Genomic DNA, 24,364 nt, shown 5'->3' with positions numbered 1-24,364 from the left:
TAATTAAAAAGGAAATTACTGGGGGACACGTGGGTGGCTCAGTCTGGTTAAGCATCTGCCTTTGGCATGGGTCATGATCCCAGAGTCCTGGGATGGAGTCCCACATTGGGCTCCCTACTCAGTGGGAAGCCTGCCACTCCCCCTGCCTGTGCGAGTTTTCTTTCTGACAAATAAATAAATAAAATCTTAAGAAAAAAAAAAAAAAGGAAATTACTGGAAATATTTTATATCTTAAATTAATAATGCTTAGAATTTTGTTAAAAATAATTTGAAAACAAAAAATAAACTATATCCCTAAAGAACTTTTCTTTAAGAAAAACTTTTAAAGATTAAATGATAAATGAATACTTTGGTTGTCTGTAACTACAAAACAAAGTACTTCAAAACATTTTAAATTTAAAAACAACCATTTTATTTGCTCATGACTCGAATTCTTCAAATAAGAATGTAAGCAGATCACTAAGAGCTCAGGCCAAGACACTGTTAACAGTGAGCACTCCTAATACACAGATTTTGGTTTCAAAATACCATTCTGGGATCCCTGGGTGGCGCAGCGGTTTGGCGCCTGCCTTTGGCCCAGGGCGCGATCCTGGAGACCCGGGATCGAATCCCACGTCAGGCTCCTATTGCATGGAGCCTGCTTCTCCCTCTGCCTATGTCTCTGCCTCTCTCTCTCTCTCTCTCTCTATCATAAATAAATAAAACTTAAAAAATAAAAATAAAAAAAATAAAAAAAATACCATTCTTCCATAAAAGTAATAAGGATTCCTTGGAGGAATGGTTGATTCCATGGCTGGGACATGAGAAATACTAAATGAGCACAAAATATCTTTTGAGGCCAGGAAGTTAGAAGTGTTAAAAAAAAAAAAAAAAAAAAAAGTATATTTCTAAAGGACACAAGACACCCTAAATGGTTAAAGTTGGAGCAATCTGAGCAACAAAATTCATTCTGATAGAATTAGATTGTAACAAATAGAAAAAAATATATTAGTCTATACTGATACAAGGAACTGAATTAATAAATAAATGAGGGGATCCCTGGGTGGCGCAGCGGTTTGGCGCCTGCCTTTGGCCCGGGGCGCGATCCTGGAGACCCGGGATCAAATCCCACGTCGGGCTCCACACATGGAGCCTGCTTCTCCCTCTGCCTGTGTCTCTGCCTCTCTCTCTCTCTCTCTCTCTCTCTCTCTGTTACTATCATGAATAAATAAATAAATAAAATCTTTAAAAAAATAAAAATAAATAAATAAATGAAAGGAAGAAACAGATCTTCATCATATAGGTATGATGATAACAAATATAATTGTCAAATTGACAAATATAAAAGAATTGAGGGAAAGGAGAAACCATGATTACGCAAACAACATAAATAACTGTAGAAGGCAAGACCACTGTATGCTAAAATTAGATGGCAAAGTATGTTGAGAAACAAGACACTTGAGTAGTGTCAAAGCATCTCCCCACTGGAACTTTATAATATTTGTGCATATTCCCTGAAAGTCTAAAACTACTGCAAAATAAAATGTTAAAAATAAAAAAGAATTCTGTCCGCACTGCAGAGACAGTTAATCTCTGTTCATTGATGTCAGGAGCCTAGAATGGCTGGATGTTACATGTAATACCTTAACTGGGGCCATGTGTCTATGCCCTCGATTTTAGCTATCAGTTCCTCCTTTCTCCTGAACAAGGCTTAGCTGAGGTTCATCATGGCTTATTTGGAGTTTATCACATTCGGTTGGTCACAGTCAGTCACAGAGCCAGTCAACACTGGAGGGAAAAGGAAATGCATCTATCTCTCCATGGGAGGAGTGTCAAAGAATTTGTAGGCATCTTCAATCTACAACAATGAAGATATGAAAACAAGATGTTCTCCTAGCATGACACTAATTAGGAACCATAGAAAAGCAGTGTGTTACCTCAAATTTTTCTCAAAGTGATAAGTGGCTAAGCAATTTCTCAGTAGCTACAATATTGACATTTGGCCCAGATAATTATCTGTTGTTGGGGAACTATTCTTGCTCATTACAGAATGTTAAGCAGCATTCTTAACCTCTACATATTAGATTCTAATAGCAATCTACTCTCTACTCCCTCCATTTATGACAACCAAACATGCGTCAAGAAAATGCCAAATGTCAGAAGGTGAGCAAAATTGCTTCCAGTTGAAAATCGTTGCTGTAGGGGATCCCTGCATGGTTCAGCGGTTTAGCACTGCCTTCGGCCCAGGGCGTGATTCTGGAGACCTGGTATTGACTCCCACGTTGGGCTCCCTGCATGGAGCCTGTTTCTCCCTCTGCCTGTGTCTCTGCCTCTCTCTCTCTCTGTCTCTCATGAATGAATGAATGAATGAATGAATGAATGAATGAATAAATAAATAAATAAATAAATAAATAAATAAATAAATAAATAAATAAAATCTTTAGGGGAAAAAAAAAAAGAAAATCATTGCTGTATAATAGATCCAGGAGGAAAACACTGAAAATATATTTTCTTACAAAGAAACTTGTGGTTAAATCTGGACATGTGTTTTAAGTGTGTTCCCTATGTGAAAATTCACTGAGCTACACACTTAGGTTCTGTACACTCTGCTATTTATATGTATGTGTGTTTTTTACTGCAATTAATAGATATACTTAAAAACTAAGGCTGTAATTGGCTTTAGAAATGGTCCATCATTTTGTATTTCCTCTTTAATAGTAACTAACAAATAAAACATGGTACTCATTCCAAAAGTTAATTTCAAAGAATTTTTCAACATACTAATTATATAAAATGATATAATTATAATCTCTCAGCCAGATTATATAAAATAAAATAAATACATTATCAGTTCATTTATCAAAACCCTAAATAGTGGTAAAATGGCTTACCTGGATATATGCCTTTTGGATGGCTGCAAGTTCTTCACCAAGGGGAACAACTAGCTTTTCAACTCGTCTTTCATGAGAGTATGGCAAAATATCCGGAGAATCTTCAGAACGAAGTTCTATCTGCCCAATTCGTAGGTTAGTAATAACCTGTTGAATAGCCTACAGAAAATCAAGTATTTATAACTACATTATATGTTAAAATTTTTAGCTTAGGTTACCAACAAAAATAAAATAGTGGTAAAATTTAGAACTCAAATCATTAAACTATTTTAACTATAAGTTATATTAGAAGTGTTACAAAAGAGGAAAAGGCTTTGAAACATCTTTTTTTCATATAGTCCTTCCAGCCAAACACTCAAGAAATAAGAACTAGTAAACATTCAGCAAATTCCTCAAAGGTATTTTGCACTTTTCAATGGCAGTGATAAACTCCCTCCAAATATATTTTATGAAGGCTCAGACAAACCGAAGTTTTAGGTTAGCAACCTAAATCCCCTCCAAATTATGTATCATAGACCATTTTAGAGCCAGAGCTATAACTCAGATTTCCTGGTTCCCTGGCAAATACTTTTTTTCCAGTGAAATCTTGTTACTGTTAAAGGAACAATATATCTTAGGACTACCTTACAAACCGGCTTGTTAAGAAATTGAGGGCATAGGGCATATACTATACTAAATAAATTATTGATAAATTAGTGGAATATTTTCCATTTAAAACACTACATATGATGTGAATATATGCTGGATATACTTTTAACCTCAGTACTGATGATGATCAAGAGTTGAAAGAACCCTAAATACTCCACTGAAAAACTTAGAATAGGGGGAGCCCCATGGCACAGCTGTTTAGCGCCGCCTGCAGCCCAGGGTGTGATCCTGGAGACCCAGGATCGAGTCCCACGTCGGGCTCCTTGCATGGAGCCTGCTTCTCCTTCTGCCTGTGTCTCTGCCTATCTCTCTCTCTGTGTGTGTTTCTCATGAATAAATAAATAAATAAATCTTTTTAAAAAAAAGAAAGAAAAATTTAGAATAAATGAATTCAATAGTTGCAGGATACAAAATTATGCAGAAATCTGTTGCATTTCTATACACTAATAACAAAGTAGTAGAAATGAAGAAAACTCAAATTACAATTGCACCCAAAAGAAAAAAATACTTAGAAATAAATGTAACCAAAGAAGTGAAAGACCTACTGCAGCATTATTTATGATAGCCAAGATATGAACAAACCAAGTGTCTGTCAATAAATAAATAAATAAATAAATAAATAAATAAATAAGATGTGTGTGTGTACACACACACAACGGAATATTACTGTCATAAAAAAATGAACTCTTGTCATTCGTGACAGCATGGATGCTAAGAGGGTATTATGTTAAATGAAATAAGTCAGACAGAGAAAAACAAATGCCATATGATTTCACTCATGTGGAATCTAAAAAACAAAACAAAACAAATAGACTCTTAAAAACAGAAGACTGATGGTTGCCAGAGAGGAGGTGAGTGGGGAGATGGGCAAATGAAGGGAATTAAGAAGTATAAACTTCCAGTTACAAAGTCACAGAAATGAAAACTACAGCACAGGGAATATAATCAATAATGCTGTAATTATGTTGTATAGTGACAAATGGTGATTATACTTATTGTGGTGAGCACTGAGTAATATATGGAATTGTGAAATCACTGGGGTATCTTGGGGGTACAGTTGCTTAAGTGTCAGACTCTTGGTTTCGGCTCAGGTCAAGATCACAGGGTTGTGAGATCAAGCCCCATGTTGGGCTCCACGCCCAGCATGGAGTCTGCTTAAGACTTTCTCCTTCTCCCTCTGCCCATTTCCACCATGCTATCTGTCTCTGTCTAAAATAAATAAATAAATATTAAAAAAAGAAAAAGAATTGTCAAATCACTAATGTGGTACACCTGAAACTAATATAACATTGCATAAAACTAACATAGTATGTACCTCAATAATATATATTTATTTTTTAAAAAGTTGAGGGGGGACGCCTGGGTGGCTCAGTGGTTGAGCATCTGCCTTCAGCTCAGGGCATGATCCTGGAGTCCGGGATCAAGTCCCACATCGGGCTCCCTGCATGAAGCCTGCTTCTCCCTCTGCCCATGTCTCTACCTCTCTCTGTGTCTCTCATGAATAAATAAATAAAATCTTTAAGAAAAAAAAAAATTGAGGAGACCCTGGGTGGCTCAGTCAGTTAAGTGTCTGCCTTCAACTCAGGTCATGATCCCAGCATTCTGAAATTGTCCAGAAATTAAGAGCATTTTTTTCAAAGCTGGAAAAGTCTCATGAGGTTTCAAAAGACAAAATATTATCTATCTATCTGTCTATCTATTTATTTATTTTTAAGTAATCTCTATGCCCAACGTGGACCTTGAACTCACAACTCTGAGATCAAGAGTCACATGCTCTACTGACTGAGCCAGCCTGGCAACCCAAACTAAATATAATTTCAAATAAAAAAATACTCTACAACAAAAATCACATCTTAATTACCTTTGTATTCCCAACACCTGGTATGGTACCTAAAATAGTTCACTATAATTACCAAGGGACCAACCACATCACCTGGAGTGGAATTATGACCACTTTATAAAACTGAGTAAGATGTTGATATTTTTAATTATTTTTTTCAACAAATATTTGAATGACTCCCACATGTCCGGTATTGAGTTAGTAACAGAGCTACCACCAACATAAACATAATCTGTATATTCATATAGTTACTATTTTCATGGGGCAGAAGACAACAAATAAATGAATAAGTCAAAAAAATGACAGATTAACAAACTATAGAAATGATCCCTGAAAGAGAGACTCTTAATCATGAGAAACAAAGTGAAGGTTGCTGGAGGGGGAATGGGGTAACTGGGTGATGGGCATTAAGGAGAGCACATAATGTAATGAGCACTGGGTATTATAGAAGACTGATGTTCTAAGTAAAAACTGAGTTTAATTAATTTTTTTAAAATGACAGATTATGGGGATATCTGGGTGGCGCAGCGGTTTGGCGCCTGCCTTTGGCCCAGGGCACGATCCTGGAGACCCGGGATCGAATCCCACATCGGGCTCCCGGTGCATGGAGCCTGCTTCTCCCTCTGACTGTGTCTCTGCGCCTCTCTCTCTCTCTCTGTGACTATCATAAATAAATAAAAATTAAAAAAAATAAAAAATAAAAAATAAAATAAAATAAAATGACAGATTATGGGATCCCTGGGTGGCGCAGCGGTTTGGCGCCTGCCTTTGGCCCAGGGCGCGATCCTGGAGACCCGGGATAGAATCCCACGTCGGGCTCCCGGTGCATGGAGCCTGCTTCTCCCTCTGCCTATGTCTCTGCCTCTCTCTCTCTCTTTCTGTGTGACTATCATAAATAAATAAAGAAAAAAATATTTAAAAAAATAAATAAATAAAATGACAGATTATGATTACTATTAAGAAGAAAATTACACACATACAAAAAAGATAGGGAGAGCTAGCTTTTGACAGTTTAGAGTAAAATTTTTTGAAGGCACAACATTTCAGCAAAGACTTAAAAGGTGACTAAAAACAATCCAGCATGTTTAAAGTGATTAAAGTAAGATCAGAGGCAGCACAGAAATTTCTGAAAAATATCAAGGCTATGGGTAGAAGGAAAAGGCTTACAACTTGACAGAATTGAAATTTAAACTTAGAAGGTCTTCAAAACCCAATACAGAACACCACTCAGAGCAACTAAAATTAGAACATAATGAGATGGGGCTCAAAATTTTCACTACCCTTGAATAAAGGAAACCAGAGCTACCTGGAGAAATGGTTGATTCCACAGCTAGACATGAAAAATACTAAATGAGCATAAATATCTTGTATCTTTCAAAAGAAAGATAGGGGGAATGTCCAAAAGCAGGCACCATCATAAAGGAGGTCCCAATAGCCAAAGCTTTAATAATCTGAGCAACAAAATTAACAATGACAGCTCTGGATTGTGGCACATAGAAAAAAATACATGTCCATTAGTTCAAATTGATACAGAGAATTAAATAAATGGAAGAGAAGAAACACTCTTCATTACAAAAGAATTCACGTTAACAATCATAAAAGAAATGAAAGGAAATAATGATTAGGCAAACACCACAGAAATAACAGCTGCAAGCAAGAACAGTCATTGGATGCTAAAATATTTACATAGTCTCAGTAAATCCCCCACTATATGCTTATTAGTTACAAAGGGGAAAATAGTAATTTTAAAATGCAGAAACTGGGAAGATATCTTCTTAACCAAGTCAAGATTAACAACAACAGCAGTAAGACAAATCAACATCACGTATTTTCTAATACCATGCACTGAAAAACGTACAGCATCACTTCTGGAGTGTTCTTCCCCAAAATGTATAACCTCACTCCAATCATGAGAAACATCAGACAAACCCAAACTGAGGAATATTCTACAAAATAACTGACATCTACTCTTAAAACTGTCAAGGTCATGGAACACTGGAGAAGATTGAAAAACTATCACAGATAGGAAGGACTGAGACAGGACAACTAAATGCAAGTGAGATCCTGAACCAGACCCTGAAGCTGAAAAGGACAATGGTGGGAAAACATAAAATTCAACTCAGGTCTACAGAGGAGTTACTAGTATTGTGCCAACGTTAATTTCCTGGTTTTGATACACTATGGTTATATGTTAACATTAGGGTAGCTGAGCAAAGTAGAGATAGAGATTGCAATTTTTGCAAATTTTCTGGAAGCCTTAGTTCAAAATCAAACTTAAAAAAAAAAAACCTGAAAACTTAATTTAAAAAACACGTAGAGTATTCAAAAGTTTAGTACTTTTAACAAACTACTTATGTATACTGACATCTAAAAACTGCTCATGTAGAAAATCTCCTCCAACCAAAGAAGAAAACAGGAATGTGTAAGAAATGTTGTAGTCTTGATGTCAAACTAAATACTAGAATGACAAACTGGTCCGGCCCCATACAAAAGCTGTTATTTTCTTAAATGTTAATAAATGGAAAGACATTTTACTTACCTTTATATCACTACCTGGTGTGGCACTGAGAGCCAAGATTCTAAAGTGATTTGTATATTTGAACAGTTCTCTTACAACCTTAAACAAGAAAAAAATGTTCTTTAATTTCATCCATCCAATACAAAAACAACAGTGATTCTGTTAAACAAACTATTATATATGTTCTATTATCAATACAAAAACAACAGTGATTCTGTTAAACAAACTATTATATATGTTCCATTATCATTCTTTCTTATAGAGTATTGATGGTCTAAGGGATGGAACCATCATGAGTCACATTATCTAAAGAGCAAATAATTCAGGTTTACATTCTACACCAATCAAAAACATCTTAGAGTTTCTTCCATACATAAAGCTACTACATCAAGGCTGACTACAGAGGCAAATCAAAATACTCAGTTAATTCAAGGGCAAATCGAAGAAGAAAAGGGTCTACTTTCTGTTGTTTGAGCCATATGTTTATTAGCCTTACAGCTATATCCATACTGCACACTTACCAGGTGAAGATAAGTCCTAACATAAAGACAGGGAAAAAAAAAAAAACAGTATGAAATTAGATTTGAAATGGAGAAAAACTGTTTCAGGAAAAGACTTTAAAAGCCCAACTTTCCTTTTAAATGTTAACACACCTTCTCAATGGCACCAAAGCATCATTCTAGACTTCGAAATATGAATTCAACACCCATATCTGGTAATGTGAATTCAATACCCATATACTGAATTTTTCACCAGATTCCTAAATAATCCTTCACGTGATGCCCCAATACAAGGAAAAGAACCCCTAAGTAAATGGAATTGCAAGAATAGCTCTCAATATCTAATAGCTCTGCATTAGATATGGGAAATAGTAAAAACAGGTTATCTAAAAACTTTATTTCAACCCACATAAAGGATGAATTAAAAGAGACCCTGAATCTTGACTAATCTCAAAAAATATTATTTATGGACTTTCTTTTTAACATGATATGGAATACAACATAAAGACAGAACATTATACTTAACATAGAATTGTTCTAAGTAAAAACTGATGCAAGACAAAATGTCCCTAATAAATACATTACTTTCATCCAAATGGGATTCTCAAGCATTTTGTAGAAAAGGAAATGGTGCTGTGTTTGTAACCCAGGAAGCTACATTCTTCATGGAGTTGGTGTGCCTGTTGGCTTCTCCATCTATAATATTCAAGGCATCATAAACACTCAGGACTGTTTGGATTTAATGAAATCAGTGCATGTCTTACTGTACTCAATAATAGCATAAGCTTTGTAAATTAAAAAAAGGGGCAAAGGCGCTCAGTTGGTTGGGTGTCTGACTCTTGATCTCAGCCCAGTTTTGATCTCAGGGTCATGAGTTCAAGCCCATTATTGGGCTCCATGCTGATTGTGGAGCCTACTTAAAAAAAAAAAAAAAAAAAAAAAAAACACCTGGTGCTAGAAATTTTCTTTGAAAATAAAATAAATGAATTAAAGTTGCTAGGTATAAGCTAAAATCTACAAAATAAATTCACAGAGTTAAAATAAAAAATTTTAAATGCCCCGCTCAAGCAGAAACCTTAACACACTGGATATTAATTTACTTGGAAAGATATGAATAAAAAAATATATACATCCATTTCCTGCCTAAAATCAACTCTAAAGATGACAATTCTCCAGAAGGTAACACAGAGGTATAATACAATAAACTTAAACTTCAGTTCTTTAAACAGGGAAACTACAAATTCACAAACTGGCAGTAAAATTCACCTCTTGGCACTAAATAAAATCAACTCTCCCTTTTATTCTTACGCTATACCCTCTCCCTGATATCACCAGATTATAGTTTTACCTACCCACCACCTACCCGTTGATGATTTGCAAAGCTGTATCTCCAGCTCAGAACTCTCCATTGAAATTCATACTTTTATCACCCACTGCCCACTGGTATCTGTACTTCGATTCCTCATAGACATTTCAAACTCAACAATCTAAAACTACACTAATCATCTTCATGTAATACCCCAAATCTTTAGTGCCTCCAGAACTCTTCATCTTGACTAAGAGCATCCTCAGTCTTCCAACTCAGAAACCTGGGAGTCATCCTAAATTCCTCCTCTTCCTCATTGTACATCCTGCCTTTAGCCTTCTCTCTTCTAATCTCTTTTAAATCTAAAGTATCACTGAACATTGTTCAGTGAGTCTCCACCACCTGTATTTCCTATGTCCTACAAAGAGCATTCAAATTGCTAAGCATAATATACAAATACCTTCATGGCCTGGACCTTAATTACCTCTCCAGCCATATCCCACTTCTTCACCTTTATAGTTTATATTCATGTAGTACTTAACTAGAAGCCACTGTGTTAGGTATGCTGCATATATTAGATCATTCAATCTTGGTAACAACTCTTGACAGTTAAGTATTTTACCTAGCTGCCAAGGAATGACACTGCACATCTGCTACCAATCTCTGGATTATTATCTTAGTTCCAAAACTCCACCCATACCCTATTTCAGATCACTGCCTCAACCATGACTAGGCTTTCAGCATCTACACCCACAGTAATGGTCTTGTTAAGGATTAAAAAAAAAAAAATTTTAAGACAGCAGAGACACTGTTTGAATGAAGTATTACTTTCATTGAAATAATGTGGGGCTTTTTCATAATGATAACACAATCAAAACTTCCATCATTAATAAGTATTCACTAAAATACTCTTTAACAATATGTTCACAGTCCAAAGACTTTTAAACGAAATATTACCTGACAATAAGCATAGTTTCCAAGAGCTTTATGAGCTTCATCAATAACTAGACACTTTATTTCAGCAGCAGGACAAGCTCCTCTAGAAAGATCATTTACCATGACTTGAGGTGTAAGAAAAAGGACTCTCTTACTGCGCCATATTTCCTTCCTGGTGAAAGCTTGAGTAGTTCCTGTAAACAAAAGTGACATTCTATATTCTAAATGCCAGGACTGTTATCTTTAAAATATCTATAAATAATCTGGCCTAATTTCACAATGCAGTCCTTTGGTAATCTGCCTTCAGCCAAGAACAATTTAACAAATCATTGAACTGTTACATTTTAAAGCTCTGTTGTGATCCAAATGTCAATGCTGAGGCACAACTAGACAGTTTTTAGAGAATTCCTACATAATGACACAATGTCTTAAGAAAAGCAAACTTTCTTTCTGGGAAATCTTTCTGGGTTAGAAAGTCGGGAAACCTCCTGCTCACTTACTGATGGGAGTATACACACATAATCGCTTCAAAATGCTCCGACAAACTAAAGGGAGTCTCTGAAAATTGAGTAAAGCAACCCTTTTTTGTGAGGGCCAGGCTTGCTTCAAGTAGATAATCCTTTAAGGGAGAAGATGTAAAATATGCTGTGTTCTGGGGACTATTCCGCATGGAATTGCTTTAGCTCAGTTTCCACCAGAACGCGTGCTTTCCCGAGTACCCAGCTCTTAATTTCAAATTAGCCCATTCTCTAAAATACCTGTCATTTCGGCCATGTGGGACTGCGGAATACCCATCACTCGGTAGCAAGCCTCGATCTGCTGTGTCACCAAAGGTTTCGTGGGGGCCATGAAGACCACCTTGCCGGAAGGGAACCAGCGGTAGAAATTGTACATGACCACGGCGGCAATAAAGGTCTTTCCCAAGCCAGTAGGGAGACACACCAGCGTGTTGCAAAACAGAGAAGTCCGGGTAATCTGTAGCTGGTAGTCCCGCACTGGGCAATTAGTAGGGTAAATCCACAGGGAGCCCGCTGAGGTGCAGAAACCGCCATTCTCTACCCTCAGCTGCTGCTCGGCCTCATACACTGCAACCAGCAATACATCATCGTCCGACTCCGGCTGAGCCTCTGCAGCCGGAGGAAAATGTGCCGTAGAGGTGCCCGGGCTCTGAGGCCGCTCAGGTCCAGAGCTGCAACCCGGGGCTCCGGCTGATCGAGAAATGCTTGAGCCCCACGTCTGGAAAAGCGTTCTTTGCCGTCCGCTCATTAGGCTGACAATCACCAGAGGCCTCTCTCAGACGCAAGCCGTTCCAACAGCTCAACCGCCGCCATTCGGATCCCCATCGGTTACCTTCACACAAAACAGTGGAACGCGAGGGCGGAACTGCAGTCGGTGGGTTCATCTAGTTGAAAATGCCGCCACTGAGTTTGCGTCGGAAATCTGATTGGCTGGCTTCCCGGAAACCCTTGCGGAGTAGTCCCGGAGACGCATGCGCACTACCCTGGCGTTACTCTAAATTTGGTCCGCGGTTCAGTTTCCTTATAGACTTTAAATCTAAGTTCCGTTCCGATGACTGGGCGTTTGGGCCTCATTGCTAAGATGATGATATTGCTTAAAATGATAAAAAAATAATAATAATAATAACTTTGAGGTCCACGAATATCCATATTTTTGTGAATTTAACGTTATGGAGCGTCTAACATTCCTTGTTGGCTATGTTTTTAAATCGGAAGATGAGGTGAAAAACACATGGGCTACGTAGAATTAAAGGTCTTATTTCTTTATCCAAGCTGAGAAAAAAAAGAAAAATGCCCGGTCTCATTTTCCCAGTATTTGGAGAGGTAGCCCATTATCTTAATATTTTTATTATTAAGAGGGAAGTGAACGGTTTGGCTTCATATTCATCAGGAAATCTGAAAGAAAAAAAAAGGAAGGCATTCCTGATTCCATCATTACATCTTCATAAATGACACCAAGCCGTATGCGTCAGTGAGATATTATTCTACTCTAGCGACAGCTTTCTACCTCAGGCTTGGTACGATTCCCCGCTTCTTCGCTCCAAACTCTGGCAACTTGGAGTAACCTCTGGACATTTGCTTCCTCGTGTGTGGGTTGTTGTGAACATTAATACTATCGCCGTCGTCATCCGCAAACAGCATCCTGCGTGCAGCTTCTTTACATTGTTGTGTTTGGCCAGTTTCTTGAACTTGCTTTTAAACTTTCCGGCGTCTTTTTATTTCTTGGGCAGGGAAAGGAACAGTTGTATTTCAGTTTCACCTGTGTGAGTTTGAAAAGGGAGGTGGGGGCAGCCCCGGTGGCTCAGCGGTTTAGCGTCGCCTGCAGCCCGGGGTGTGATCCTGGAGATTCGGGATCGAGTCCCACGTCGGGCTCCCTGCACGGGGCCTGCTTCTCCCTCTGCCTGTGTCTCTGCCTCTCTCTCATGAATAAATAAAATCTTTTAAAAAAAATAAAATAAAAGGGAGATACGGGGTACGGGTTGTTCTGATGGACAAGGACCGAGACTATTCAGGTGTGAGTTTTTAGGCTAGAACTAGATAGAATGTGACTAGAAGCCTGAATGCTGTTTTCCTGAGGCAGTTTATATACAGGCTTTAAAGGCCTAGCAGCCCGTCGGTAATACACAAATGTGGGCAATGGCTGGTAAATAGCCCCACCACCAATGGTCGCTTCACAACGGTTCCAGCCAAGAGCGGACGGCAGGCTCAGGCCACCCGCGTCGTCCGCCGCAATGACCGCATCAGCGCGCTCACGTCCGACTCCACCGAGGCAGTCCAAGCACCGCCGCGACGTCCCTCACGGCCCGGCCCCAATCCCGCCGCGCCGCGCCGCGCCGCAGCCCCGCCCCCTCGCGCTCCCGGCGGAGCCCGCGCCACGCCCCAGGGGCGGGCCGATGCTGAACTGAGGCGGGCTGGCTCAGTACGGCGGAGGCAGCGGGGGAAGATGGCGGCGGCCGTTCCACAGCGGGCCTGGACCGTGGAGCAGCTGCGCAGCGAGCAACTACCCAAGAAGGACATTATCAAGTTTCTACAGGACCACGGTTCAGATTCGGTACCAGAGGCGGCGGGGCGGCCGGGCTGGTGCGGCTGAGGGACGCCTCACCCCCCCGGAGATTCCCGTACATTCTGTATTCCTCCGTGCCCCCGCCCTCGTCCTCTCGCGGCTGGTGGCCTGGAAGGCCGGAGAGGCCTCGCGTGTGGCGGGGAGCCGCGCTCTTGCCCTAGCTGGGCTGCCCCATCTGGGTGGGGGGAACAGCTTTACTGCTTGGGGCCGGCAAGCGGCGATTGCGTCATCAGAACCTCACTGGGACCCTTGAGTGAGGGTGGAAACTGTGGGAAAAAAAAAAAAAGAATAAAACCAGGAGATCCTGGGGGTTGGGACGGGTGCCCTTGCTCTGGGGACCGGGGTGAGGCCCCTGCAGGAGAGAGTAGGCCGTTAGGGGACTGGGAAGGCTTGTGAAGATTTTTGTGGGAACGGTCTGTGCGTTTTGCTTTTCTCGTCGATTACTAAATAATGAACACTAATGCGTGTAATTTTTTTTAAAAAAAAAAACGGTAGTTTGCAGTTTAACTTTTTAAAATATCGACTCTACGTGACCTTTTCACCTTTATACTTTCAGGGGAGTTACATGCGCCTTCAAGCGCACAGTATCTCCCATTGTTATAAACAAGACTAAGAAATGAATTTGACATTCTTTATCCTGTACGCCCTGCATTTTTCAGTATAGGCTCCATCTTAACCACCCGACTCTGGTCACAAGTGTTTTGGGGTTGTTTTGTTTTGTTTTGTTTTGTCAGACTTGACTTTTTTCCTTTCCGAAATTAAGAGCATTCATAACCTCTCTTAAGTTCCCGAACCACTGCAGAATTTCTGCAAGCTGGATCCTCCACTTTTGGGAGATAGAAACAGCAGTCTGAATGGTTTCTCTACAGCTTTTCATTTAAGTTCTAAACTTGAATTAGAAGAATTCTTTCTGGGTTCTTCTGTTAGGATCGTAGTTAATTTTCATTTTGAGGTGTCTTTAAGAGGTAGTTACTCTCAAGCATCCAGTTCTATACACCTAGACATCAGCAAATATTTATACAACACCTATAGCAAGAACTATGCTCAGTATTAGGGGATACAGGATAAAAAGAAAGACCGCACCTCAGGTATTCCATTTTATACCATTTTAGTGGAATTACTTTCTCTTCAGTCAATTCATATTTTCAACAGGAACAATAGAGTAAACTAGGCATATCATTTGTTAACATTTAATGTCTTAATACTGTAGTTAATCAAATTCTTACAGAACAAATGATCCCAGTGTGAAATCTAATGTAAAACTGGCCCACCTGGGACAATTTCAAGAGACTTGAATTATCAATTTTTTTCAACATATTAATCTTTCAAGTGCATATTCTCCAGTATTCATTCACATTCCTAAACTTATATTTGACAGTCACCATCTTATTGATCATAAGATATGAAGGAGCTGTTGGTATTTTGGATATTTTTTTGGAATCTTGCTAAAGAAATCACAAGAGTGCTAAAAGCAAGTGATTACTTCCATTTAATCAAAATTACCTTTCAGCCTTTATCATTTAGAACATTTGTCTAATTGAGGGAGAGGAAAAGCAGAGGAGAAAAAAAAATACAGTAGTGATTTGTTAGAAAAGCTGTTTTATCAAAAAGATAGGTGCCAGGGGCCAGCTTTATGAAGATAACAAAAATGAGGAATCAAGGACCAGAAGGCAGAAAAGGAAGCAGAAAAAAATAAGAAGAAGACATTTTTCAAATCCCCACATTACATGATTTTGAGATGATGTTACATTTTGATAACTCGATATTTCAGAAGTAGTATTTTGGTGTCAATTTGCCAACTTGGTTTTAACTGTTTTTGCTGATTTTATTTAAGAGAAGTGGGATTCTGTTACTTTGAATTATGAAGTACATTGTTATTAGTCCTAACAACTAATATTTATTGAGTTCTCACCATGCAATAGACTGTAATATGAAAGGCATTAAATGGATTATTGTGTTTATCCTTAAAACCATTCTCTGAGATAGATGCTGTTATTATTCTTCCACTATGATATGGAAACTAAGTTTTTAGGAAAGCTTGTCCTTTGACTAAGATCAGATAGCTAGGATTTTGATTCAGGTGGTCTAACTCCTCAGCCCGCACACTTAACCACCATATATCCAGCATTTTGTAACAGTGCTTCCCAGTCTGTCAAGAATGGGTTACACATTTGTCAAGATAGCTATGCCTAACATGGTTAAAGGGTCCCATGGCCATGGCCAAGTAACATCCTGCCAGTACCAGCATCATCCAGTTACCAAAGTGTGCTTGCTATATAAATGTTCTGTGAGTTCTGTAATGGGAAGAGCATTAGTATGCAACAGTGTGACTCCTATGTAATATTATAGTTCCAGTCTTGTCAATAATCTTTATAGTGTATTTTTTAAATCTTCCTTCGATCTTTTTTGTTATGAAGTAGGGCAGAAAATATATTTATTTTTTCCATCAGTAGTAGTTTTATTAACGATACAATTGTTCACATAAGAGGTCATTTTCTAAAGTTTAGACCCTTATTACATGAGGGAGATTATTTTGACTAACCAGCTTTTTTTCCTTATAGTTTCTTGCAGAACATAAGTTATTAGGAAACATTAAAAATGTGGCCAAGACAGCTAACAAGGACCATTTGGTTACAGCCTACAACCATCTTTTTGAAAGTAAGGTGAGTATTATTACATCATATTACCAGAATATTGGTTTAGATATTTGTGTTTGAGAAAAGAACTTTTAAATTTATTTGCAGAATTTATTTAATTTTTTCCACCTGGAGTTTTTCCTAACTATAAGTGGACTATCAAATCTAGCAAAGCTAATCTGCAGTATAGCAGGATATTATGTTTTTGAAAGGAACCAAATTTTAAAAAATAATTCCCAGGATACCTTGGTGGCTCAGTAGGTTGAGCATCAGACTCTTGATTTCGGCTCAGGTGGTGATCTCAGGGTCTGGACATCAAACCCTGCACTGGGCTACCTGTTCTTTGGAGAATCTGCTTGAGACTCTTTTCCTCTGCCCCTCCCCACACTCGCATGTGTCTGTGCTCACTCTCTCTCAAAGAAATTTAAAAAAAATAGTAATTCCCTGTAGCTTAAATTAAAACAACAAAAGGGCTACCAAAAAGTTAAGACTCCAAAGTAAATTCTATTTCATTAATGAATTTTGAATCTTAGATTTAGGCTGAGCCTTTAGAAAACCAAATTTTTAAAAAATTCTCCAATATTTGTTCACTATGAAATAACTATCTTCCACAACAGAGTCTTTATTAAGGAATTATGTGATAGTATTCATATCTGAGTCTTGAGTTGGCCTTTCTAAATCTTTTTCCTTTTTAAGTATTTATTTATTCGTTTTAAAGAGAGAGAGCACAAGTGAGGGGAGACCGAGAGAATCCCAGACTCCCCATGAGCATGGAGCCCAACATGGGGCTGAATGCCAAGACCCTGAAGTCATGACCGTAGCTGAAACCAAGAGTCAAACACCCAATGCCACTGAGTTGTCCTTTCTAAAGATCCCTTTTGAGCATTTATATTATGAGATGCTTTGAGGTTCATAATTTGTTGATTAAAATGCTTAACATAAGATTTTTCCTTTGTTCTTAGTTTCCATTTATTTGTATTTGAGTTACATAGCCTATATTCAAATGCAGGTGTTCATTAAATTGAAAAGTTGAAAATCTAGATATCCCTTCTAGTCTTTAGCCTGTCCCGAATATGGTAAACATTAGAACATTTTCCTTGCAGCGTTTCAAAGGTACTGAAAGTATAAGTAAAGTGTCTGAGCAGGTGAAAAATGTGAAGCTTAATGAAGATAAACCCAAAGAAACCAAGTGTGAAGAGACTCTGGATGAGGTTTGTATGTAATATTATTTTATTTCTCATGTGAATTTGAGGAAAGTTTATAGCACTGATTTCTCATAATAAGGGGTGGTTGAGTATGACTACTTTGAGTGAGCCAAACACTGATTTGGGGTGTGTTATCTCCCTTAGGTGTACTGAATCAGGGAAGAAAAAAAAAGAAAAACATGTAAGAACCAGTGCTTTATGGTTAATAAGCTTTTTCTATAAAATACCTCTAGCTTTGTATTTTATATTTCCTCTATGTCTGACTAGAACTCCTGAGCTTCCAAAGCCATTTTAAGTCCTGCTTCTATAGCCAAGTTTGACTGAGTGAAAGCCGTTTCACTGTGATTATTTTTAGCTTTTTCTAATGTACATGGTATCCTTGGCAATAGAAATAGTCCAGGCTTGGCAACAGGGTGTGGAGTCTTCTGTCTCATCTTTCCCAACATAGGTCTTACATTTTGGTACAAAGGTTTGAAGAACTAGATAAAACCATTTCTGCAAAGGGACAGCCTCAGTAGAGCCAAGGACAGCAGTTAGAACAGCCACAAAAGAGCTAAATTGATAATAATCTTGCCCACTTCTGATAATATCTTGCTAATAACTAAGCTATAACTCCTTCCTAACAGTCTTAGTATCAGTGATAATAATTTGATTCTTTAGGTCTTATGAAGACATGTCACCTAATGATGAAGTACTATAGCATTTGGATATTTGTAGATAGAGTGTAAGTTCAAGTATACAATTATAGAAGTTTATATACCTAAAGCTAGTTAGTTCACAGGATACTCTCTTGGTTGAAAAACAGAATTTCATGTTCATGGATATATACACACAATAAAGCAATTTTGAGGTTTATCATGTCTAATATTATTTGATAAATGTTATATGTACTGGGAAGATATTCAGCAGCTACTAAGGTAAGTAAAGGTATAATAATTATTGAAGGATTGCAAAAGCAATTGGCAAAATAGTTTACCTTCCAGAAAATTACAATAAAAAGGTATGAGGCAGCAGATTGTGTATCATTATGAGGTTAAGAAAAAAAGAGTTATGGGGTGCCTGGGTGGCTCAGATGGTTGGGCATCTGCCTTCGGCTCAGATCATAATCTCCAAGTGCTGGGATCAACCCCCATGTCAGGCTTCCAGCTCAGCAGGGAGTCTGCTTCTTCCTCTCCCTCTTCCTCTTCACACATAAATAGTATGTGTGATAAACTGAAATGTAAATATCAGTAATAAACTGATACTTAAAGTACAGCAAAAAAAACCCTGCTTTTCTTACCTATATGAATTACCACCTATTAGCCTTTAGCATTCTTTAAAAAACTGATAATCCTGCTTTGTTTTAGGAAATATGCCTGTTAGAGTAATTTCTATAGATAATTCTGTTCCTCGTGTGAACTTACTTTCAAGTTCAGAAACAAATGGAGTATTACTATATTCGTTCTAATTGGATATAGTAAAAATATTTAGTAATGTCTAGTATTGGTGCTAAACAACTCAAATCTTTGGGGAAAAAAAAGTCACAATGCGTTATTTAATGCCTTATGATTTTATAGGAATTAAATAGTAATTATATTTCTAACCTTGGAAAGTAATAGGATTTATTTTATCATTTGTTGAATAACAATTTTGTCAAAAGAACATTGGTTTCCAAAGTAGCTAGAAGTTACTTGAAATTAAATTATAGAGGGACACCTGAGTGGCTCAGTGGTTGGGCGTCTGCCTTCGGCCCAGGGCATGATCCTGGAGTCCCAGGATAGAGTCCCACATCAGGCTCCCTGCATGGAGCCTGCTTCTCTCTCTGCCTCTGTCTCTGCCTCTGTGTGTATCTCTCTTGAATGAATAAATCAAATATTAAAAAAAAAAAAAGAAATTAAATTATAGATAGGCTACTTACTAATATTCTCACCACAGACAACAATTAGATGAATTTTTTTAACTCAGAGGTGAACCAGAGGCAACAGAGTTAACCAAATCTGTGAAACTCTGTGCCGAGACTTGGTTCACAGTTGGCTGTATAAGAATTCTCTTTGTCGTCCACCATAGAAGGATGTGAGTTACTAACTCTATGTATTGTTTTTGTTTGTTTTTAGGGTCCACCAAAATATACAAAATCTGTCCTTAAAAAAGGAGATAAAACCAACTTTCCCAAAAAGGGAGATGTTGTTCACTGCTGGTATACAGGAACACTACAGGATGGGACTGTTTTTGATACTAATATTCAAACCAGTAAGTGTAAATGTAATCCTATCTTTTTAGCTTTAAGGCATTGCAAAATATTTGTGTGGTACATGAACAGTTGGTTATACCTTTCTCTTGGCTGTCAATTTTTTCCAAAAGTCCTTTGCACCTGTGATTATTGGCCGGGGGAATAAATCTTGGTTGTTGGGAAGCCAAAAAAAAAAAGCTTAGTCTAAACTTCGTTAATGTCCTATAGTTGAGGCTTTTGTATTTAACATAAAAGGCAGAATAGTGTGGTGTTTTAGTAGTGTAAACATAGGTCTTTACCCTCTTCCTGCTTTGGGGACCATAACTATTTTTACATACAGAATTGTCTTGATGAGTTAACTTTCTGAATTTTTATTTCTTTTCAAATGCATAATATGGTAAGTTCTAAAATCAGTTTAAAGACAAATCACTGTTTTTCCACTGGAACTTAATTTCATCATGCATTATAAGGAAAATTTGTTTTACAGGTTCAAAGAAGAAGAAAAATGCCAAGCCTTTAAGTTTTAAGGTTGGAATAGGCAAAGTTATCCGAGGAGTAAGTAAAAAATGGCAATGAATCAATAGATATTCTGGTACATGCTGTATCTGCTATGGTATCATAAGTAGGATTTGGGATATGATGAAAACATTTGTCTTTGGATTCTGACAAATCAGGTGCTATCACTGTTAACTGATCTGACACAAGTTTTCTGGGTTTCAGATATGGACAACAGTACATTCTTCCTCAGGGTTGCTAAACAATTAAATGAGCATGACTACAGTATATAATGTAATAGAGGCTCAAATATTTTCTTCATGCCTACCCCTCTTTATTTTTTCATCATAAAGTAATTCATCAGAAAGTTTGGCTTTCTAAATTTATGTTTTAAGATTTTTTTTTTTTAATTTTTATTTACTTATGATAGAGAGAGAGAGGCAGAGACATAGGCAGAGGGAGAAGCAGGCTCCATGCACCGGGAGCCTGATGTGGAATTCGATCCCGGGTCTCCAGGATCGCGCCCTGGGCCAAAGGCAGGCGCCAAACCGCTGCACCAACCAGAGATCCCTGTTTTAAGATTCTTAAAAAATGTCACATAGTTGTTTTATCACTTACACACAATTGAGAAAGGTAAAAGATCCATTTCACTGCAGTACCTTATAGAAGCAGAAGTTTGTTCTGGGCCTTTTCACTTCTCACAACCAAGGTTCAAAAACCAGAAAAACTTTTCACACATAAGCATGCTTTTTTACCTGCCTTTACATGTGAGAGATAATAGAAGGGAACTTTGAGAAAAGGGGAAGGTAGGATTGAGCTGTACTGACCAATGCAGTGTACAAGAGTATGTAATAGAGCACTGAACAAAGCTGTTTTTGTAGGGCCTATTGTTATTAAAAGGTCTTTATTCACAGCATCAAACATTATAACTGAAATGCCTGTTAAATGCACTTATGAGAACCCTCGGTGTTCTTTATACTTGGGCAAGTTCTAAAATACGGAACATATCCACAGCCCAAAATAGCATATAAAACATCTTGAAACCAAAGGTTTAACTAAAAATAACCTTAACTGCTACCTGATTATACCAAGGTGATCAATTTTTTTATTTCTAGGACTAATTTGCTTACATATTTCTTCTAGTAAACCATATTCTTAATTTCCATTATATAACAGGTCTGTCCCTTGAGCTTTATGTGACTGAACATTTCAACAGAGTATATGATATTAGTCATATATTTATCTTTGCATCCTGTTGGTTTAACTGTTTTTGGTAACTGGCTTTAAGATCCAGAGCATCTGGCTGGCCTAGTTGGTAAAGCACGTGACTCGATCTTGGGGTTGAGTTTGAGGCCCACACTGGGGGGGAAAGAGTCTACTTAAAAAAAAAAAAAAAAATTATACAAGATCCAAATTTGGACAAACTGGAATGGCAACCTAGAAACCTGTTATTATTTCTTTGAATACTCTTACCCCTAATGTTGTAACATGTAGTTTATCTTATATGCCACCATGACTCCAAAATCTAGCAAACTTAAGATGATTCTAGAGTAAGTACTTACTAGTTTATCCTTATAATATAAATTCAGAAGTTTGCGCTAGGATATAACAAGTATAGCAAATTTTTTATGATAGTACTAATAACTGGTTTCTGTAAAGTATGACAGCTAACATTTACAAAAAGTACTTTCACATTGTACCATTTAAAGAGTGTATTACACAAAAAAATAACTTTTTTTTTAATTGAGGTAATAAAGGAACAAAGATTCAATCAAGGACATTATGAAATCCAGTAACAATGCTTTTTGGTATATTCAGTCTTCTAGTTTTTCATGTATTTTTTGCAAATTATCATTAGTTTTTATTGCATGTTCTTGCCTTTAGTGGGATGAAGCACTCTTAACTATGAGTAAAGGAGAAAAGGCTCGACTAGAGATTGAACCAGAATGGGCTTATGGAAAGAAAGGACAGCCTGATGCCAAGTATCCTTTTTTTCCTTTGTGAGTAAAGAAAAAACACGAAGAAAGGCCACTTGAATATATATAAAAGATATGTTGTCTAGGTTAACTTTCAGATTAGGAATCCTGTCCATACTAGTATTCCTGTGTCAACAGCTCCAATATAGACAGTAGTTAATATTTTTTATTGGCACAAAGTATGCCAAACTTGAGCTAGAATAGAATCTACCATTTTTCCTCTTGGAACTCAGGTTTTCCATTTTTGAGAGCTAAACTGTGAGGTTTTAAGATTCCATCTTTGAAAAGCAGTTGTTACTGTATGAAGGATTTACTTCAAGGAACTAAGATGTCCAATACAAACAACTGAAGCAAACAAGTATGACTTATAGTAATTTTATGCTACAGTATAATTTCAGGCAATTAAATGGGTACTCAGAGATTAGAAATGGAGGACATGTTGGGGATTACCAGTTTTGAAGGAGAGAGACCATAGGTCCAACATAGTGGAAGCATCTGTGATTACTGTTAATGACAGTACTTTTCTAATAGGCCCAGTTTGAAACTTTTTTTAAAAAAACACACCTCCTGACCATGTCTACCAGAACAATCCAATAACTAAGTGAGAAGTAATTTTTTCAGTTGTTGGTTCCATTCCCACTGGACTAGTTGGATCAGTTAAAGTAACTTTTTAAAAATTTGGAAGCCCTCTCCAATCTTACCAGTTAAGATTATTTGGGAATATAATAGCCCTCTTCTAAACCTATCAAAATTAGATGGCTCAACTACAGCTCCCTCTCTCTTGTGAACTATGTCAAGACCAATCAGATAAAAACCACACTTCTCTGAACTCAGCACCTTAAAATTCACAGCAAATATCAGGTACTACACCTCAAATGATAACTTTGATTTAATGTAATTTATACACTCAACTAGATCGAAATCGCCTTTATTTTCTTAAGCATGGACTAGCAATCTTCATTAGGTGGTAGCTAATTTGGGAATACTAGGAAAAGAAGATCCTTGTTCAAGCTCAACCGATCTAGTCAACCTATACTGATAGGTTATGATCCCCATTCACAAAGATACTTTTAGGAACCACTAGGCACCTCACTCAGTCATAAAGCCCTTCCCTTTGGGGTTAATACCCAATTTCCATATATAATTCTAATTTTAGACTGAGGTTATTGGGAGTGAAGGAAGAAATTATTTTTATCAAATTTACCTTGACTACTTCAATAGAATTCCACCAAATGCAAAACTCATTTTTGAAGTGGAATTAGTGGATATTGATTGAAATAGCAATGCTTCAGATATAAAGACATTAGCAACAATAAAACATGGCCTTGAAGAAACTTATGTAACTAGAGCTGGTTACTATTGTAAGGGGAGAGTCAACTGGAAAATTCAAGAACTCAGATATTGTTTACCCAATCCCCAACTTTTAATATATGTAATCCATCATAATTCCTTAAAGTTTGAGATATTTTACTACAGCTGTGTAAAATATTAGTTAAGGTGAAGTGACTTTCCTTTTACCTCATGTTGTAAACTAAAAGGCTCAATAAAAACGTATTCAGTGTCTTGATTTGTTTGGTGTTAATATATAAATGTTCTGAGGTTAACCAGGATTAACCAGAACTAAGACTTCATCAGAAGAGGGACTTAAAAGCAAAATTGTCTAGAGAGCTTTGCCAGGGGCACTCTTAAAATCTTTTTTTTTTTTTTTTTTTAAAGACTTTCTAAGGGGGCACCTGGGTGGCTCAGTGGGTTAAGTGTCTGCCTTTCGCTCAGGGTCTTGGGGACCAAGTCCCAGGTCGGGCTCCTGGCTCAGCAGAGAGCCTACTTCTCCCTCAAATCCCCCTGCTCATGCTCTCTCTTGTATCTTTCTATCTCAAATACATAACATCGTAAAGCTTTTTTCTAAAGCTTTAGAAGCTCTTTAATATTTTATTTATTTTAAAAAGAGACCACACACACAGGTTGGGGGGGCAGGAAGAAGAAACAATCTTAAGCAAACTCCCCACTGAGCACAAAGCCTCATGTGGGGCTCCATCTCACTACTCTGAGATAGCAACATGAGTCGAAACCAAGAGTTGGACGCTCAACCAACTGAGCCGCACCCAGGCGCCCCTCCTCTTTAAAAAATCTTTAAATGTTTCTGT

General features: G+C 37.6%; 2 protein-coding genes across 3 annotated transcripts in view; one reads left to right on the top strand and one right to left on the bottom strand.

Annotated features, from left to right (window-relative positions):
- FANCM (FA complementation group M) overlaps window positions 1–13,448 on the bottom strand; it is a 67,206-nt gene extending 53,758 nt beyond the window's left edge. Inside the window, exons 1-4 of the mRNA XM_072838448.1 lie at window positions 11,377–13,448; window positions 10,640–10,812; window positions 7,898–7,975; window positions 2,871–3,029 (exon numbers count right to left, since the gene is read on the bottom strand). Coding sequence (XP_072694549.1) covers window positions 2,871–3,029; window positions 7,898–7,975; window positions 10,640–10,812; window positions 11,377–11,884 — 918 coding nt within the window. The 5' untranslated portion in view covers window positions 11,885–13,448. The remainder of the gene's footprint in view (window positions 1–2,870; window positions 3,030–7,897; window positions 7,976–10,639; window positions 10,813–11,376) is intronic.
- A 31-nt stretch (window positions 13,449–13,479) lies between these two features.
- LOC140639899 (peptidyl-prolyl cis-trans isomerase FKBP3) lies at window positions 13,480–23,787 on the top strand. Of its 2 annotated transcripts, none has more exons than XM_072838455.1 (7): window positions 13,480–13,687; window positions 16,261–16,362; window positions 17,439–17,546; window positions 19,634–19,769; window positions 20,237–20,304; window positions 22,129–22,226; window positions 23,442–23,787. In XM_072838455.1, exons 1-7 carry the CDS (start codon window positions 13,580–13,582, stop codon window positions 23,494–23,496), a joined length of 675 nt encoding a protein of 224 aa, XP_072694556.1. In that variant the 5' UTR covers window positions 13,480–13,579; the 3' UTR covers window positions 23,497–23,787. The 2 variants fall into 2 exon arrangements, with proteins under 2 accessions (XP_072694556.1, XP_072694557.1); XM_072838456.1 differs by lacking the exon at window positions 13,480–13,687 and adding an exon at window positions 13,812–14,787.
- Window positions 23,788–24,364: the final 577 nt, after the last annotated feature.

The sequence above is a fragment of the Canis lupus genome, chromosome 9 (genome assembly GCF_048164855.1).
Source record: "Canis lupus baileyi chromosome 9, mCanLup2.hap1, whole genome shotgun sequence".
NCBI classification, from domain to species: Eukaryota; Metazoa; Chordata; class Mammalia; order Carnivora; family Canidae; genus Canis; species Canis lupus.
The sequence above is the reverse complement of the archived record's forward strand: the minus strand, read 5'-3'. Positions and strand labels throughout refer to the sequence as shown.